At 38.1% G+C, this 18,838-nt stretch overlaps 1 protein-coding gene across 1 annotated transcript; it reads left to right on the forward strand.

Moving 5' to 3' along the window:
- The first annotated feature begins 933 nt into the window (after positions 1-933).
- LOC107808328 (protein NUCLEAR FUSION DEFECTIVE 4) lies at positions 934-4,925 on the forward strand. The gene is made up of 3 exons (XM_016632837.2): positions 934-1,487; positions 2,818-3,707; positions 4,102-4,925. Exons 1-3 carry the CDS (start codon positions 1,164-1,166, stop codon positions 4,565-4,567), a joined length of 1,680 nt encoding a protein of 559 aa, XP_016488323.1. The 5' UTR covers positions 934-1,163; the 3' UTR covers positions 4,568-4,925.
- Positions 4,926-18,838: the final 13,913 nt, after the last annotated feature.

Here is an 18,838-nt window from a genome sequence, read left to right on the forward strand (position 1 = left end):
TACATAATATTGTTTCTGTTTTATTTTATAAGACGGGTTTGGAATGTGAGGATTAAATCACAATTGTTTGTGCAAATTTGAATTTTAGACATGATTTTGTTAAGTTTTTAAAAGTAAAATATAGATAAATAAAAATCATATGCAAAACATTGTAAACCGTAGAAAATAACAATTTAATGCCTAACTTTCCGCTATACAGAAAAGCGGGGGGAGGGGGGGGGGTGGGAAGAGTGCCACTAATTAGAAATTTTTTGACATTTATAGTCTGTTTGGTCAAATTTGTTTGGGCTAAAAGTGTCTTTTTTTGATGAAAATATTTATTTTAAAGTTACCGTGTTTGGTTAAGTTTTTAGGAGGAAAAAAAATGCTTTTGAGTAAAAGCAGAAGCATTTTTTGAGAAGCAGAAAATATCGTTTTTTTGTGAAATCACTTTTATAAAAATTATATTTGAGAAAAATATAATTAGAATTATTTTTTAAAAGTTTGACCAAATACTAAAAACTTGTTCAAAAGTACTTTTTAAGTTATAGCCAAATACAAACTAATTCTCACAAAAAATACTTCTTTAGAAAGTATTTTTGAATGAATAAGTTATTTTAAAAGTTTCTCCAAAAAGTTATTACATCAGTCTCAAATTATCCGTCGTTTTTGTCTTTTACACGCCTTTTAAAAAAATATTAAATAAGAGAGATTTTTGACTGTTTTATCTTTATTTATATCTTAAAATGTATCTTTATTCATTTAATATTTACTCATAATTAAGATATTTATAGTCTTCAAGAATAGTTAATAATAAAAAAAACAATTAATTTAATGTTGAATTTCTAAAATAACTATTTTTAGATAATTTGAGACAAAGAAAGTATTAAAAGACACAAGCCCCACTAAATCCAAGAAACCTGGTTTGTTTAATTTTTCGTCTGTTCTCTGTTTGTACATACTAACGTTTCGGACAAAACACCTGCAAGATCCATCCCCCCTCCCCCTCCCACCCCGAACTCCAAACCGAAGGTGATCTCATCAATATTATAAAAATCCCCTCTTCCATTTTCTCTCTCTTTTTCCTCTCACTTCACTTCCACCTCCTAAAATTCTTGTTAATATAAACTCTTCTTAAAGAATCTTGAAACCTTGAAAGCAAAAAAAGAAAGAGTTCCAAGAAAATGGTGAACATTAAAGGAGGAACAAGACCACCATGGGTAGGATTAGGAGCTGCAGTTTGGTTGCAAATAGCTTCTGGAAATGCATATAATTTCCCCCTTTATTCTCATTCATTAAAATCAGTTCTTGGTTTTAATCAACAGCAGCTTACTATGCTTGGAGTTGCAAATGATATAGGAGAAAATGTTGGACTTATTCCCGGACTTGTTTGTAATAAGTTCCCACCTTGGGTTGTTCTTTTAATTGGTTCTTTTGCTTGTTTCTTTGGTTATGGTGTTCTTTGGCTTTCACTTAGTCAAACTGTTCAGAACTTGCCTTATTGGCTGGTAAAGTTTCTTCCTTTTTTTTGTTTATCTATGTTAAAGATCTAATCTTTGGCTGATGTTTATTGCAATCTTGTTTCTTTTGTTAGATGATTGGATTAGCTTTGGAATTTACTATCTAACTATATGTTTTAGTGAAATCCAAAATTTTTGGGGAAAAGAGCTTGATTTGGTGCATCTCCATGTGGTATGTGTTCGGTTGTAATTGCAAAGAGATCATTGGGTGGGAAGGGCCGGATCATAAATGTCTGTTGTGCGCAGTCTTACCCTGCCTTACCCTACATTTCTGCAAGAGCCTCCACAGCTTGAACCCGTGATCTCCTGGTTACATGGCAACAACTTTACCGGCTATGCCAAGGATCCCTTTTGCAAAGAGATCATTATAAATATAAAAATTCTTAGAAAGATCAGTTTTTGTGAGTAGTGATTGCTCCAAAATTGATGCATGTTTCTTGATTGCATAACTGAATTTGTGTGGTTTAGAGTGACTTTCATAGCTGAGGTGCTTTGTTTGCAGAAGTTTTTAGCAGCAACTACATTATTTAGCTTATCTGAGAGTAAAGCCTCTTCAATTTCAGTTCAACTATCGGGATTATGCTTGACATGAAAGAAAAATACCTTATATTTTCTGAGGAAGAAGTGTTTAGGTTGCATGGCTAAAAAATAACTCATTTGTTATTACATTGATTCAAGGGCGGAGCTAGAAGCCCGGCTACGGGTTCAGCCGAACCGAGTAATTTTTGCTCAAACAGTGTATTTGGGTTAAGAAATTCATTAAATACGCACAAATATTAAATTTAGAACCCAGTTATTAGCACTTAAAGTCGTCATTCTAAAATCCACAAGCTATAGAGTTCAAAATCCGCCTCTGCATTGATCATGTAACTAGTGGTGCTTGATCACCCTTTACTCTGAAGATCTTGGCCACTGCTAACAAATAAGAAGATGTTCCAGTATATCTTTTATCTTTTCTTCTTAGAAGCTGAATCGTTTTCCTTCGATCTTGCTTTTTCTGCTTGGATTGATATGGCTGTCATTTTTGATGGTTGAGGCTCGGCCTTTATCTCTGCTTTCCTTGGCTTAATTCATAGTAACATAATGGGTTTGCCCAGCTCTGATTTGCCATGTTGTCCTTTAAGTTGTTCACTGCTGATTGGTGTAAGCCATACCCTCTAATGCTGATTAATCATTTTCCCTTCTATAATTTCCTCTTGTTGCTGGTATCTTCGTTGACACTGCTTATGATTTCAAGAGTTAATGTAATTCTTTCTGGTAATTGGTTTCCCGTTTCTTCTTTTAATTGAACAATATACTGTACTTTGTTGTTTGGCAGTTATGGATTGCACTTTGTGTTGCCACGAATAGCAGTGCTTGGTTCAGCACAACTGTGCTTGTGACTAATATGAGAAACTTTCCTCTAAGCCGGGGCACTGTTGCTGGGGTTCTTAAAGGCTACGGAGGGCTAAGCGCTGCAGTGTATACGGAAGTCTACAGTGCATTGCTTCGCAATTCTTCTTCTAAGCTCTTGCTCTTCCTTGCACTAGGGGTTCCTACCTTAAGTTTATTGATGATGTACTTTATTAGGCCTTGTACTCCATCTTTAGGCGATGATTCTGCAGAGTCATACCACTTTTTGTTTGTTCAAGTAGCTAGTATTGTGCTCGGTGTCTATGTATTAACAACAACAATTTTGGAAGACATATTTTCGTTAAATGTCCTCGTTTCTTATACTTTTCTCGGTATCATGGTGCTCCTTCTAATGGCTCCACTAGCCATTCCTTTGAAGATGACCTTTTATCCCTCAAACCGTGGCAAGCTGAGCGTGCCCGATGTATCAGACCAAGACAATGTCAGTGCAGATAAATCAGAACCCTTGTTAACACCATCATCATCCTCAGCAAACCTAGGAAGCTTTAACGAGGGAGACGAAATCTCTGAAGTGGATATGCTTCTGGCTGAAGGGGAAGGCGCAGTAAAGAAAAAGAGGAGGCCAAGAAGAGGCGAAGATTTCAAGTTCAAAGAAGCTTTGGTCAAGGCAGATTTCTGGCTTTTGTTTTTGGTTTACTTTTTCGGTGTGGGTTCTGGGGTTACTGTTCTCAATAATCTGGCACAGATAGGAATAGCTCAAGGTCTTCATGATACAAAGATTCTGTTATCGCTCTTCAGTTTCTGCAACTTCGTGGGTCGTCTTGGTGGAGGAGTTGTATCAGAATATTTTGTCAGGTGTGATTCTTGAGCCTCTTAGCTACTATTTGTATTAATCTCCACTTATTTAACCTATAATTGTCAATCGATGGGAAAATGAAACAGAAAGGAACATGATGATAGGTGGTTTCTTCACTTAAAACTTTAACCAAAAGTAATTAGTTAAGCAGTTATTGCTACTGATTAACTTTATGATTTGCTCGATAAGATTGAAAGGACAACGTTTTTTATCTAATGTATTTGCCTAAGAATAGTCAAAAAGGGTAGTAAAAAGAAATAAATGGATGAGATAACTTGTTGAAGATGCTAAAGATTCTCATCAGGAATAATTAGACTGCTTGTTTCAGTTATAGTGTTTCACTGACGTAATAGTAGCTCGATCTAATTGCTTGTTGTTCAACTTACAATGCAGGTTAAAAGCAGTACCGAGAACAGTTTGGATGACGTGCACACAAGTAGTAATGATCATTACCTACCTTCTGTTTGCGTCTGCACTTAATGGTACCTTGTATGCAGCGACAGCGTTACTAGGAGTCTGCTACGGTGTTCAATTTACAACGATGGTCCCAACAGCTTCTGAGCTATTTGGTCTCAAGCATTTCGGTATGATTTTCAATTTCATGTCACTTGGGAATCCTTTAGGTGCTTATCTATTCTCCGGTCTTCTTGCCGGATTTCTCTATGATAACGAGGCAGCTAAGCAGCATTCTGCTACTTGCTTGGGTCCTAATTGCTTTAGAGTCACCTTCCTGATTCTCGCTGGAGTATGTGGTATCGGCACCATGCTTAGTATTGTTCTTACCATGAGAATAAAACCTGTTTACCAAATGCTTTATGCTGGAGGATCCTTTCGGTTACCTCAAAGTTCAAATCATTGAGGTATCTTGAAAAAGCATCACCAATTTTACGTGCAAATATTCTAAACGAGAGCACATTGATCAGTACGTCATTGCCTGTGAGTTCAAATTTTAGATAGTATCGACCCGTGTCAGTTGTTGAAATGATATGTTTGAGAATTGTTGTGATCTGTATGATATGTTTGAAAATTTTGGCTTTTGTTAGGTTGTGTCGACAATGAAGCATCTTGTGTATATAGATGCTTAAGCTACTGAATGTAACTAGTTACTGAGCTGTAACACTTGACGCATCAAGCTATAGCATGAAATAGTGTCCTCTCATCTACTTTGTATACACACCATCCCCAAATGGTTATACAATCTTTGTAGTATTATGAGCATGTATTCTTAGATACTGTATCATTGTTTCCTTTAGACTGACATAAATGCTACAACAACTGTTTTGATAATACAATGCATTATAGCTAAGCATATGGTTATTCCTAAGAACCGGTACTGTGGTGCATGCATCATGCATGGAATTAGACTGACAACTGAAGAATATACTACAGTTGTCGGAGCTAATATGAGATTTGGTTATAGACAGAATACCAGAAACATTATTATGGAAGCATAGTTATATAGAGCTTATTATAGCCGGACCTATAGTAAATTCCAGAAAGTCGATAGTTATTGCTGATGATCTGAATTGGTTTAGAATATCTTACTTTAATTCTCAGCTAGCAGTGATCTTTGAGATGGAACAATTTCAAGTGTTGTGATTACACTTTCTAATGGCTTATCCTTGTGTATAAGGTCAATTCTGGTAAAGTTGTGGCAATGGCGAAGCCAAGAAATCCACTAAGGGGTGTCAAAATATAAAGAAGTAAAACGCATGAAAAAGCTAAGGAGATTCAACATATTGTATATATACATAAATAAATTTTTGACCTAGCTGCACAGTATAATTTTTTGGCGAAGGTGCACACCCCTTAGCCTAAGGTGGCTCCGCCACTGAACTGTTGTAGTACCACAGAATGACATGAACCTGCCTTTCTCAGTATAAAATAAGTATTGCATGTGAATAATCGTAATCAAGTCCCACTATCATGCCACTCTTTCAGAATAAACTCCTAGCAAAATCATTTCATTAGGCATAAAGTTTACCCCAAAATCACATTGCTTCAATGTCCTGTTCCTGTAATTCAGATTTAACGCTATTCATCGGTTGGATGAATGATCTTGATCTTAATTTGCATAGCTACACATTACTCATGAGTGAATAAGAAGGAATTGGCATAACCTTGACTTCATACATGAAATGATGCCAAGAGTGATCTGTTGTTTGCTGATAGATTGTATTTCTTGCTGCTAGTCTTTCATTGTAGCTAATTCAGAAAACGCACTAAACACAAGTCAACTGCGCCTAGTGCTTTGGTCTAGTTGTAAGAGGGTTGTGCCCTATTAGGCGCATGTCACGGGTTCGAACCTTGCCACAGACACAAACCTGGTATTTAAGTAGAGAAGGATAGAGGGGCGGAGGTATTTAAGTAGAGAAGGATAGAGGGGCGGACTCATTATCCACCAAGTTCCAAACGTGCCATAGGCCCTCGGGGATTTTTCGGTTATCACAACAACAACAAACCCAGTGTAATCCCATAAGTAGGGTCTAGGGAGGGTGGTGTGTACGTAGACCTTATCCCTACCTTATAAAGATAGAGAGGTTGTTTCCGATAGACCCTTGGCTCAAGGAACAGTGAAAATAAAACAACCAAGCAACAAACAATAGTAACAATGTAGATCTGCGTTGCTTAAAATCTCATTTTTGTGTGCAATATGAACCAACTGTCACACATATTTGATAGTAAAATTCAAGACTTTCAAGTACACAAATACAGAAAAGAAGGTTACAACAGAATAAGGAATGTTGAGACAGCAAACCCCATGTCTGTTCCATACCTTAAAAGTGCATTCTTCCTTTTTGCTACTAAAAACCAAAGCAAAACAGATATCTACTAAAAACATAGTACTAACCTAGGATTCTATAATCTGCAGCTTCATATGAGTTGTCAAGTGGGCTTCATATCTTGAAACATTAAAGACCATTGTGAGTAAACGCCATCATCAGCTTGTATCATTTCTTGACTGTAGTGATTAAGCCTTGGGCTCATGCCCTTTGCATCCAATGGCCCAGATTTATTGCTTCTGCTTGGATAAACAGCACTATTTTGGTACCTTCTGTCCAATGGCCCAGACTTCATTGGACTCCTATTAGGGTACATCAGTTTTTCTTGAATTTTCCCATCCAAAGGACCTGAGACACTCAGATTCCTACTTGTAACCATCATTTTGTCTTGCATTCTTCTGTCTAGTGGTCCTGACTTCATCGTGTTTCTGGTTGTAACTATGGCTTTCTCTTGCCTTTGTTCCTTCGAGCTCTCGAGCATCTTTAGTGCTCCGGTCCACTGTGTTCGATAAGGTTTGAGCTCGGATAGAGCGAGATGAGTCGACGTTCGGTGAAAACTGAGCTTGCTGAAGTTCTTGGAAATGAGCTTCTTGGTTTTGTTAATTGCCAAAACAAGTCTTGAGAGGCCATTTGATGTGGTTCCTCCTTCCTTTCTTGCCAATTTGAGAATCTCTAGTCTGTGTTTTGCTATAGTTATGCCCATGCTTTGTAGGAACTCATGGTTGAAGTAAGTTAAATCCTCTTTGTGAAGTTCATTTCTGCTGAAAATAAGACAATACTCATAGATAAGTGTTTGATCAAGAGTAGTCTTGGATAACCAAGAATACCAATCCATGATTTCTTTGGTTAAAACATGCAAGATGTGTTTTTTTATGTTTGCTAGTAAGTGATGTGGACTAATATGAGACCTATTACATATATGAAGCAACTTCTACCCCCCCCCCCCCAAAACCCCCACCAAAAGTTTCAAAAAAAATAATAATAAAAGCTCACTTGTCCATCCTCACTAAAAAGACAAAAGGAGGAGGGGGAAGGTGGAAAAGGTCAAGAGTAAGTAAATGAACTTGAAAAGGAAACTACATGCAAGTAATGTGGTGGTTAAGATGATAGGGTAGCTAAATCAATTTATGTCATAAAATTCAATAGGTTGTTGGTTAATTAGCTTGAAAATTAGGCATTTTGACCTCTTCAAAATGGGTTTTAATTTATCATTTAAGTATGTAGTTGTGAATTCAATCACCTTTCTTCTTATAGAATTTAATTCATATATACATCTCAATCCATCTACTTGTTGCTTACATTGCATCAAGAAATAGCATAAACTGGCCAAAACTTAAACATCATCGAAGACTTGACACGTACAAATTGAGTATTATAAGGGGTTGAAATATCTATATATAATTAGAATTATCCCAAAATACTAAGGCCAATTATTTTTTTTATAAAAATTTATGAGAAAAGGAATTACACGGAGAAAATCTATAGTCGCCCATGAATCGATGGGTCATGGGTGGCTTGAAAATGGTAGAGATTTCCTACCATCTGCATAAGTTTTAATGGAGTTACCTAATACTGGTGATGGTGAGAAATATCAAGTATCCAGTAAAATGGTTCTAGTGGCGTGACTTGACTCGGACAGTTAAAAAAAATTATATGGAATATGAAATGGAAAATGTTCAAATAGGACATTTCTAGAATTGTACTAGAGTTATTGATTGGGATTTGCTAAGTGCTAACAACCACATGCCCATACCTACAAAGGAGTTGTTTTATTCAAAGGGCAAATATTTACTTCTCACATGGCCAACCTTCAAGATTGTCCTCACAAATCACAACCTACATTCAATTTCTGAAAAGGCAAGACCAAACTCCACTAGCCTGATTATGACATTGAAGACTATTTATTCTTCTTTTCGATCAAAATCCATCCCCTTTTCCAATCTTGGTTTATATCACACAAAGATGAAATTTCAGTGAATTGTTCTTTACCGATCTCATCTTTTACGGAATCAATCTTGTTTAGTATGTGGAGCTCAGCATGTCTTAAAGCACAGGAGAACGTTCATTTTCTTATATTATTACCAGTATTTTGATACAATCTTGTTTCGCAAACTTAATAAATTTATTTTCTTATTACACTTTGAACAAATGAATCCAATAAAACAACCAAGAAAAGAAGAGAACTTCTATCATCTCATATAAGGGAATTGAGAATAATCATGTACCTTGAATTGAAATTGTAGTGTAATGGTTATAACTGTATAGTTATATCCTATATAAGGTACGCCACTTTGTATCGGCTTAAGATTACGAGTTGGACATAAGCGGACTCGAATCATTGATATTCGCCGTAAGTAAACCACCGCCTCTCAGGTCCCCCAAAATGTGCTATCCAAATTACATCACAGTTGTCCTGTTTTTTTTTTTTTTTTTTTTTTATTTTCTCCTTGACCTAATTATGGTTAACACAAGGAAAAACATAATACGTATATGAAAATCATAGACCTTAGAGTAGCTAGTGTTTGAGTTTGACTTCTAACCATAATGCTCTTTACTTGGGTCAGTTGTGGGTCCATTAGAACTTTTTCTAAGAGCTTTTAAAGTGAGCGCATGCTATTCCAAAAAAATATATATATGTAACAGTTATGATTTATTTGGTATTACATAAATGTTATACGACCAAACACGCTCACAAAATTGCACTTAAATTCAACTTTCACATGGGCACTCCTTTTGTCATTTTCTGATATTTTTTGGCAGACAGGAATGGGGGCCTTGACAAGGAAAGGATAGGAAAGGAAGAAGAGATAAAAGATCTTCTATTTCGTTTGGTTGGAAAATAAGTTATTTCATAATTAATTATTTCGAAATTAGTTATTCTCTTTCATAGGGATAAAAAAAATAGTACAATTCTGGATGATTAATTATATCATGATTTTATCCCAACCAAACTTGGAATAAACTCATCTAGATAGCTCAGTGAGGTACGTCACCTGCCCTACTTCTAATGATATATAGAAAAGGCGTGTGCAAACGAAGGTATCGGTCTCGTCGAGTGAAGCAACCACTAGTCGCCATTAGTGCTCCAAAACACCCTTCTGCTTGCGTGAGCAACGGCCCCTATCGCCCAGAACAAGCACCTTTAGTGTTCCCGACCGCCCGCCGCGGTAGTATGAGCCTTCCCTTTCCTTGATGTTACACACTAGATGCACAATGAGGGTAGTACGAGGTGACTGATAGCATTACTTAGACTAATTATCCGTTATCCCTCGTACCAAACGACCCCTTAGTAATTGTAGTGACTTGCTCTTTTAGTTTGCTTATATTATTGGTTTCAAATTCGATGAGTTTGTGTAACGACCCGGCCGGTCATTTTGAGAGTAATAGCCCCGATCAACCATTTATTGCTACTCTCATATCTATTTCTGCTATTGTGACTTGCCAGGAGGTTTCGTTTTGGTGTTTGGAGTGTTTTGGGACACTTGGTGCCTAAATGGAGGTTTAAGCCTTAAGATTTGAACTGTAGTCAGAACTGTGTGAAGATGAATACGGAATGGAGTTTCGTCGGTTCTGTTAGCTCCGTTAGATGATTTTGGGCTTAAGGGCGTGTCTGAAATGTGTTTTGGAGGTCCGTAGCTTATTTAGGCTTGAAATGGCGAAAGTTAAATTTTTGGAGATTTGGACCGGTTGTAAAAATTTTGATATCGGGGTTGGATTCCGATTTTGGAAGTTGGAGTAGGTCCATAATGTTGAATATGATTTGTGTGCAAAATTTGGAATCAATCAGACGTGGTTTGATAGATTTTGACATCGATTATGGAAATTTAAAATTTCAAGTTCTTTAAGTTTGAATTGGAGGGTAATTCGTGATCTTAGCGTTGTTCGATGTGGTTTGATAGATCGACTAAGATCGTTTGGTGTTTTAGGATTGGTTGGTATGTTTAGTTGAGGTTCCGGGGGCCTCAGGTGAGTTTTGGATGTCCGACGGATCGATTTTCGGACTTAGGAGGTTATTGAAGTTTTCTGGTGTCTGAGTTCTGGTTTCCTTATGCGCGATCGCACGGGGTGATTTGCAATCGCGCAGGATTAGCTAGGCAGAGGATGGAATTTTTCTTCGCGTTCGCGGACAGGGGCATGCGAACGCGTAGAGAAGTGAGGTTGTGCTTCACGAACGCAGAGCCAAGGTCGCGTTCGCATAGTGTTAAGTGGACCAAAGCTGGGCCACGCGCTTTGCTCATCGCGAACGCGTTGGGGTGTTCGTGATCACGTAAGTATGAGAGCCAGAGCATCCCGTTCGCGTGGTGTTTTACGCGATCACATAGAGTTAATTTCTGGGGCAGTAAAGTTGTTTTTCGCGATCGCGATTAGTATTAAACATTTTAAAAACGAGGGTTTGGACATTTTTATCAAAACTTGAGTTTGGGAGCTCAGATTTGGACGAGAGTTTGGGAAATTTTCAGAGACATCGATTGGGTAATGATTCTACACTCTATTTTGGTTAGATTTTATTAATCTATCATTAATTTCATCTTTAATTTTGGATTTTGGGGTTGAATTTTGGGAGAAATTGGAAGAAGTTCTTCCACTAAGATTTCGAGTTTTGAAAGGGGATTCGTGGTCGGATTTGAGTAATTTTTATATGGTTGGACTCGTGAGCGAATGGGTGTTCATATATTGTGACTTTTACCCGATTTCGAGACGTGGGCCCGGGTCGACTTTTTAGGACGAATTTCAGAATATTTTATTAAAATCTTGATTTAATTAATTAGATTAGCCTATTATACTTGTATTTATGATATGTAGTTGTTTTGGCTAGATTTGGACCATTCAGAGTCGGATATTCGTGGAAGGCATTCTTACTTATTGATTGAGCTTGGTTCGAGGTAAGTGGCTTGCCTAACCTTGTGTGGGGGAACTCCCCGTAGAATTTGTATTGTTTTTGATACATGAGAGCCATGTACATGAGGTGACGAGTACGTACACGGGCAATTTGTGTAAAAACCTAATTTTTCTACTAAGTAATAACCCGATTTCCTTCTTATTTGAGTTCCATCAGCATGTGTAGTATCCGGCTAGACCAGAATAGCATGCCTACTTGCTTTAACTATTTACTTGAACTACGTGCATCATGTTTAGTGAATTTACCTGTCTTTCCTTAACTGGTACTTAGGTTGAACTGTAGAATTTCATACAGTAACTATTGAATTCTATTGTTTGTCTGCATATTTATTTTGGGATTACGAAACGGTATTCCGGTAGATCCCCCTGTTTTGCATATTTACTTTGGGACTACGGAACGGTATTTCGGTAGATCCCCCTGTTCTGTACATTTATGTTTGGGACTACGAGACGGTGTCTCGGGAGATCCCCTGTTGTTATCTCTGTGTACAGAGTTGTTACTTTCTGTGGTTTCATTTTTGTTAAATTTTAGTCTTTATTTTACTACAATATTTCATTATGCCTTGCTTTATATTCTATTTATACCAGTAGAGCCCTGACCTGATCTCATCACTACTCGACCGAGGTTAGGCTTGGCACTTACTGGGTACCGTTGTGGTGTACTCACATCATTTCCTGCACATGTTTATCGTGTGCAGATCCAGGTTCGTCTTACCTGCCTCATCACTAGTTGCAGTCGCTGCTTCTTATTGGAGACTTCAAGGTACATCTGCCCGCGCCCGCAGATCCTCGGAGTCCCCCTTTATCCCCCTATGTTCATTTTTCTTTCTTTCTGTATAAATGATATATAGAACAATTAAGACTTCTTAGTAGCTTGTGACTTACGGTGTTTCGGGTTTTGGGATTTATTTCGTACTTGTTTTTTTAGAGGTGATAATTGTACATGTCGAGTGGCATTCAGTTGTGTATTAGATATTTGTTACTGTTAGTAGTTAATCTTTATGCTTTTGTTTCATTTCCTCAAAGTGTTAGGCTTACCTAGTCGTAAAGAATAGGTATCGTCACGACGGTTCACAGAGGAAGAAATTGGGTCGTGATAGTTTGCTCACAGTATCGGACTTAAGGCCTTAAGTCCGATACCGTGAGCACACTGTCATTTATTAAAGGATAAGAATCATGATAGGGCAGACAACCAATATTAAACTAGTCAATTCATGATAAATGAATTTATATGACGAATCATGGTCACTAAGAATTCATATACTTGGGGCATAATTACGTTTGGTGATGAGGTTCAATTGAATCCGATTCGCCGATGCAAAAAGTGTGAAAACAAGAATTTTTGTATATAAAGAAACTATTAGTAAATCCGCTTGACATAGGTTCATATATAATAGGCGTGACGCTTTTACATTTTTTTTAATCTCCTAACACAAATTCCTAATTCTACTACCGCATATATTTCAATTTGCTTGAGATTAAGGCATAATAGTAATTGTTGTAATAATAGTCACTAAGCTAAATAGTTACCTTATGAAAGTCGAACCTTACAATCAAGGGATGAATGAGATTTACTCACCTCTAATTGTAAGTCCCGGATTCGAGCCGTAGTAATAGAGAAATTTAAATTAGTCGGACTAATGAATACTAATACTAAATGATTGTACCAAAGAAAACATGGTCGACCCTTACTACATCAGTAACAAAATGCAAGATCAATTCCCACCAAACATCAGTTACTAACATCATAAACTTAATAGATTCTTAACATGTCAAGAAATAATTTCCATGGAATTATTCCTTCTAGTTTTGGTGGGATGAAATCTTCACATTAGATTTGTCCAAGAACCAACTTTCAGTGGGAATACCAAATCAACTAGCCATGAGTTGCTCATCTATAATATTTTCTCAAGCTATAAACTACTCATAAGTTAACTCTGTCTAGGTGAGCTTGCTCACATTGCTGGTCCCAAGCCCGAATAAAGGAGGGTTGCGGTAGTTTGGCAATTTTATCGGCTATAGCTCTCGTAAATGTCAATGGATTAGATTAAAAGTTTAAGGAGGGACGTGAATATACTTTAACTTTATTGTGAAATTATATACTTCGGTCGAGGATTATGAAATATAGTTTGAAAGAGTTAGGAAATCACTTTTTTTTTGTTCAAAAACTTAGTTTCAAATTTGAGAACAGGTTAATTGGAGCCTCATCTTTCAATGTTGTATTTAAATTTGAAAAAGAATATGCAAAAAATAAATTGAATGAATTTATTTCCTCTGTTCAGGCCGAAGATGTTTACAAAATTAATAAAACTAATCTTAGTTTACGCGCGTTGCGCGTGTATCCCACATATTATATTTGTTTTTAAAAAAAAGCTTATTTAATTTCTTTAGATCTACAATCATGTTTTAAAGAACATATAAGTTTGGATGCAGAAAGAGTTTTATTGTTTCCTTCACATATCAAAGTTCGAAGAACAGTGTTTTTCTTCTTTTAGAAAATGCAAGTTCTCTTTTCTATTTTTGTTATTAAATAATATTACGTGAGTTTTAAAATGTTGACACTAAAGATAATAGTATTTTAAAAGAAATTTAAACAATATATTTACGAACCAAGAGTCTAAAAACCTACATATCCTTGAATATGGAAAAAATGCTAGCCGATATATCGACTTTAGTAATAATTAGTTCTTGCTTATTCTTTGTGAAAATTGTATTGGATAAATATGTTATGATACGTGACCGTCCGAGAAAGGGATACGTGGAGCCCAAGACAGGGAGATGACTGAAGACTGAAGACAATTGTTTCGTTTGTCATCGGGAAGAATAATGCTCATAAACATGTAATAAATGCTCTTCTCCCGATAACATTCAATAGAGAATATTCAAAGCATTAAGAGCAGTTATCTGTTACAAGGAATTTAGCATTTATATTCACCGTTACATCTTCATAAATGTCCCTCATAATTGACATTAAAGAAGGGTACGACCCTAGGACTTTCTTCATAGCTATAAATAGTGAGCTCAGTTGTCATTGTAAATGAAGGAATTTTCTCGTAAACTTATACTATATTTTAAACAAAGCTCAATCAAATCTTATCTTCTGATTTCTCGATTCTTTTGTTGTTGTGCCCGAAAACCTTATTCCTGGAATTGTTGCTTCTATTGTTTCGTCTATATCTTAAGGCTAAGTATTGCGTAACTCTTCAATTATTTATTTATTTCAGGATCAAATTAATTCACTTATCTAGAAATCACGTATAAATTCAATTGTACCGTTTTACGGATAAACCGTTTGGCGCCCACCGTGGGTCCTAGATAGTCATGTAATTAAATTGATCCTTGCCTTTTTTACTAACATATTTTGATCATTTTTGTCTTAGAAAATATCATAAGAAATGGCAGATAACACTGTTAACGACATGCACAACCCCGAGATTCGAGGGGATCAATAGCATTCCGAAGACTCAATCAGCGATACCCATAACGAAGGGAGTGACGCTACACCAGTGCATGACAGGCAGTATTCTCGACATGTTCGAGGGACCACTCCCGATGACATTGATGAAGAGCATGTCGTCGGCGCGGTAAGGGTCTTGCAAGACCAACAAGCGATTATTCTAGGCCACCTCACGCGACAAGATAAAGTTATGATAGAGTTGAAGTTGAAGCAAGCGCTGTCGGGAGCTTCAAATAATGCAAACAGACGAGATCTGATCCCTCCCGGGATTCCCACGAATCAAACAATGCGGAGGATCGACAACAACACTCCAAGGGGGAACGGACCTGGTCTCAACAATGAGAACGATTCTTTCAAGAATGACTTTTACGGTTCATGAGGGAAATAAACGTCTGCATGGACCAGATCCCGGGAACTCCACCAGTGCTGAAAGGCGCGAACTCGAAGAAGTATACTCAATTACCGTACAAGCCAAGTGTGGCACCAGAGTTAATCCCGAAGCGGTTCAAAATGCATGAAATGCCAAAGTATGATAGAACTTCAGACCCCCAGGAGCATATTACCACCTACACAACAACGATAAAAGGGAATGAGTTAGCTCCTCATGAAATTGAATCTGTGCTGCTAAAGAAATTTAGAGAAACCTTTACTAAGGGGGTCTTGACGTGGTATTCGTTGTTACTCGAGCATTCCATAAATTCCTTCGAAATCCTTGTGGATTCTTTCATCAAGGCTCATGCAGGGGCAAGAAAAGAATAGGCCCGAAAGGCCGACATATTCAGGATATCGCAAGGAGAGTCTGAGCTGCTACAAGAGTTCATTACCGATTCCAGAAAGAGAGAATGTTGCTCCCAGCTGTCCCGGATGAATGGGCGGCTGAGGCGTTCACCAAAGCATTGAATCTGAGGAGTTCAGACGCTTCCCAAAAATTGAAAGAGAGGCTACTTGAGTTTCAAGCAATGACCTGGGCCGACGTCCACAACGGATGAATCAAAAATAAGGATCGAAGATGAATCATAAATCAAAGGATGATTATGACGCGGACAAGCGGACTTCAAGGGGCCGGGTTTTGCCTTACGAACGAACCGAAGGCCATAGAAGAGGTTTCCGGACAGCGGACAGGTTCGCGATCGACAGGAGGACCGATCGTGGTTGGAATAATCGATTCATGTAGGATAAAGAAGTGGCAGGATCACGGGATCCTTCCTACCCTAAATTATCAAAATACAACTTCAATGTCAGTATAGTGGAATTGATATTAGCCATGAGAAATATCAAAGAAGCACGGTTCCCAACATCGATGAGATCTGATTCTAACCAGAGGGATCCCAACTTGTGGTGTGAATACCACAGGATGAATGGCCACCGGACAGGGGACTGTCGACATCTCCGGGAGGAAGTGGCAACATTACTAAAGAATGGTCACCTCAAAGAATTCTTGAGTGACCGAGCTAAGAACAATTATGGTCGTAACCGAGACAACGTGGAACCCTTGAAAGCGGGAGAAGATCCCCCACGTCAAACAATCAACATGATCTTCGGAGGGAACGAGATTAACGGGGTCACCTTTTCAGCAGCAAAGAAGACGAAAGTATCAATAACGCATAGCAAAAGGTTTCAGGAAGACGATATCACTTTTATGGATGAGGACGCAGACGGATTGCTACTACCATACAACGACACATTGGTAATTTCTTTAAATGTGCTAGATTTTAAGATTAAACGTGTTTTAGTGGATCCAGGGAGTTCGACTAATATCATAAAATAGAGAGTATTGGAGCAAGCTAAACTCACCGGAAGCATTATTTTGGCCATAAAGCTCCTTGCCGGATTCAACCTCGCAAGTGTGACAACTCGGGGAGAAATTTTATTACTCACAAATGCTGAAAGAGTAATGAAAACAACTCTTTTCGAAGTGGTATATGGTGATATGGGATACAACATCATTCTGGGAAGGCCATGGTTGCACGAGAGGAAAGCTGTACCATCAATTGTTGAAGTTTCCAACACCCGAGGGAATTAAGCAGATAAGGGGTGACCAACCGGTGGCAAGGGAGATGAATGCAATTTCGGTCTCCAGTAGCAAAGGAAAGGAACACGTAACATAGCAATTATAGGGCCCGACGCCTACTCCTAAACTAAATGAAATTAGCTAGGCGTCGGAAGATAATCAGATGCTGAGATATTTTCAAGTTCCAGAAGAGATCGATGCGACGAAGTCCACAGCGGAAGAGCTAGAGTAAGTGGCATTGTTCGAGGAATTCCTAGAAAGGAAATTCCACATGGGGATAGGACTGCACTCAGAACTCAAGTCCGACTTCATTAAATTTCTTAAATCTAACGCCGATTGTTTTGCATGGTCGCATGAGGATATGACAGTTATCCCCATAGAGGTAGCCGTACACAAGTTAAGCTTGGATCCTAATATACCTCCGGTAAGACAAAAGAAGCGCTCGATCACCGAAGCAAGGAATAAATTCATCAAAGAAGAGGTAACCTGCTTACTTAATATCGGTTCGATCCGGGAGGTAAAATATCCAGACTGGATAGCTAATGTAGTAGTAGTTCCTAAAAAGAACAATACGTTTTGCATGTGCGTAGATTAAAATGATCTTAATAAGGCATGCCCGAAAGACTCGTTCCCACATCCAAACATCGATCAAATGATTGATGCCACAGCCGGGCACGAGTTAATAAGTTTCCTCGCTGCTTATTCCGGGTAACCAAATTAAGATGAACCCTGAAGATCAGGAAAAAACTTCGTTTATAATGAGTTTAGGTATATATTGTTACAATGTGATGCCCTTCGGGTTGAAAAACGCCGGAGCCACTTATCAACGGCTCGTGAACAAAATGTTTGAAAATCAAATAGGAAAAACTATGAAAGTTTATATACACGATATGCTCGTTAAGTCTTCAAATGCAGGTGATCATCTTAAACATATGCAAGAGGCTTTCGACATTTTAAGGAAGCATAATATGAAGCTTAATCCCGAGAAATGCACGTTCGGGGTCAGCTCCGATAAGTTTCTAGGATTTCTGGTATCACAAAGGGGGATTGAAGTAAACCCCGATAAGATCAAGTCCATAGAGGATATCCCAGACGAACTGACAAGCGTGAAGGAAATCCAAAGGCTTACGGGGAGATTGGCAGCTTTGAGCAGATTCATTTCCCGATCGTCAGAAAAGTGTCATCGTTTCATCGCACTACTCAAAAAGAAAAATAATTTCGAATGGACCCCAGAGTACCAGCAGGCTTTGAAGGATTTAAAGAAGTACTTGTCAAGCCCTCCATTGCTCTCAAAACCAAAAGAAGGGGAAACGTTGTTGGTTTACCTTGCGGTTTTGGAAGTTACGGTAAGTGCGGTTTTAGTCTGAGAAGACGAAGGTACACAGTCTACCATTTATTATGTTGGTAAAGTTTTAATGGGAGCAGAAACTCGTTACCCACATTTGGAAAAATTGGCCTTAGCTCTCGTAGTCGCCGCTCGAAAGTTAAGGCCCTATTTCCAATGCCACCCGATAGCCGTGGTGTCTGCTTTCCCTTTTGCGGAACATCCTCCATAAACCCGAGCTCTCGGGTAGATTGGCCAAATGGGCCGTCAAAATGAGTGAGTTCGACATAGAATATAAGCTGAGGACTGCAATTAAATCGTAAGTCTTGGCTGACTTCGTGGCCGATTTTAGTTCGGTATTATTGCCTCATGCAACCAAGGAAGCAATGATGATGTCAGAATCGGCATAAGGGGTTTGGACCTTATTTATGGAAGGAGCTTTCAACGTGAAAGGGTCTAAGATCGGTATAGTCTTAATCACGTCTTCGGGGAAAACCCTGAGGCAAGCCATCAGGATGGTCCATTTAACTAACAATGAAGTAGAGTATGAAGCTTTGATTGGAGGACTCGAGTTGGCTCGGGGACTTGACTCCGAGGTCATCAAAATAAAATGTGACTCTCAGCTGGTGGTAAATCAGGTCTACGGGATCTTCGAA

Source organism: Nicotiana tabacum, chromosome 18 (genome assembly GCF_000715075.1).
Source record: "Nicotiana tabacum cultivar K326 chromosome 18, ASM71507v2, whole genome shotgun sequence".
In the NCBI taxonomy this organism is placed as follows: Eukaryota; Viridiplantae; Streptophyta; class Magnoliopsida; order Solanales; family Solanaceae; genus Nicotiana; species Nicotiana tabacum.

Bases quoted from the DNA above. Each gene is read 5' to 3' on its own strand.
- LOC107808328 (XM_016632837.2), top strand. From the start codon at position 1,164: ATGGTGAACATTAAAGGAGGAACAAGACCACCATGGGTAGGATTAGGA. The intron at 1,488-2,817 runs GTAAAGTTTCTT...GTTGTTTGGCAG, and splicing joins AGAACTTGCCTTATTGGCTG to TTATGGATTGCACTTTGTGT. The intron at 3,708-4,101 runs GTGTGATTCTTG...CTTACAATGCAG, and splicing joins GTATCAGAATATTTTGTCAG to GTTAAAAGCAGTACCGAGAA.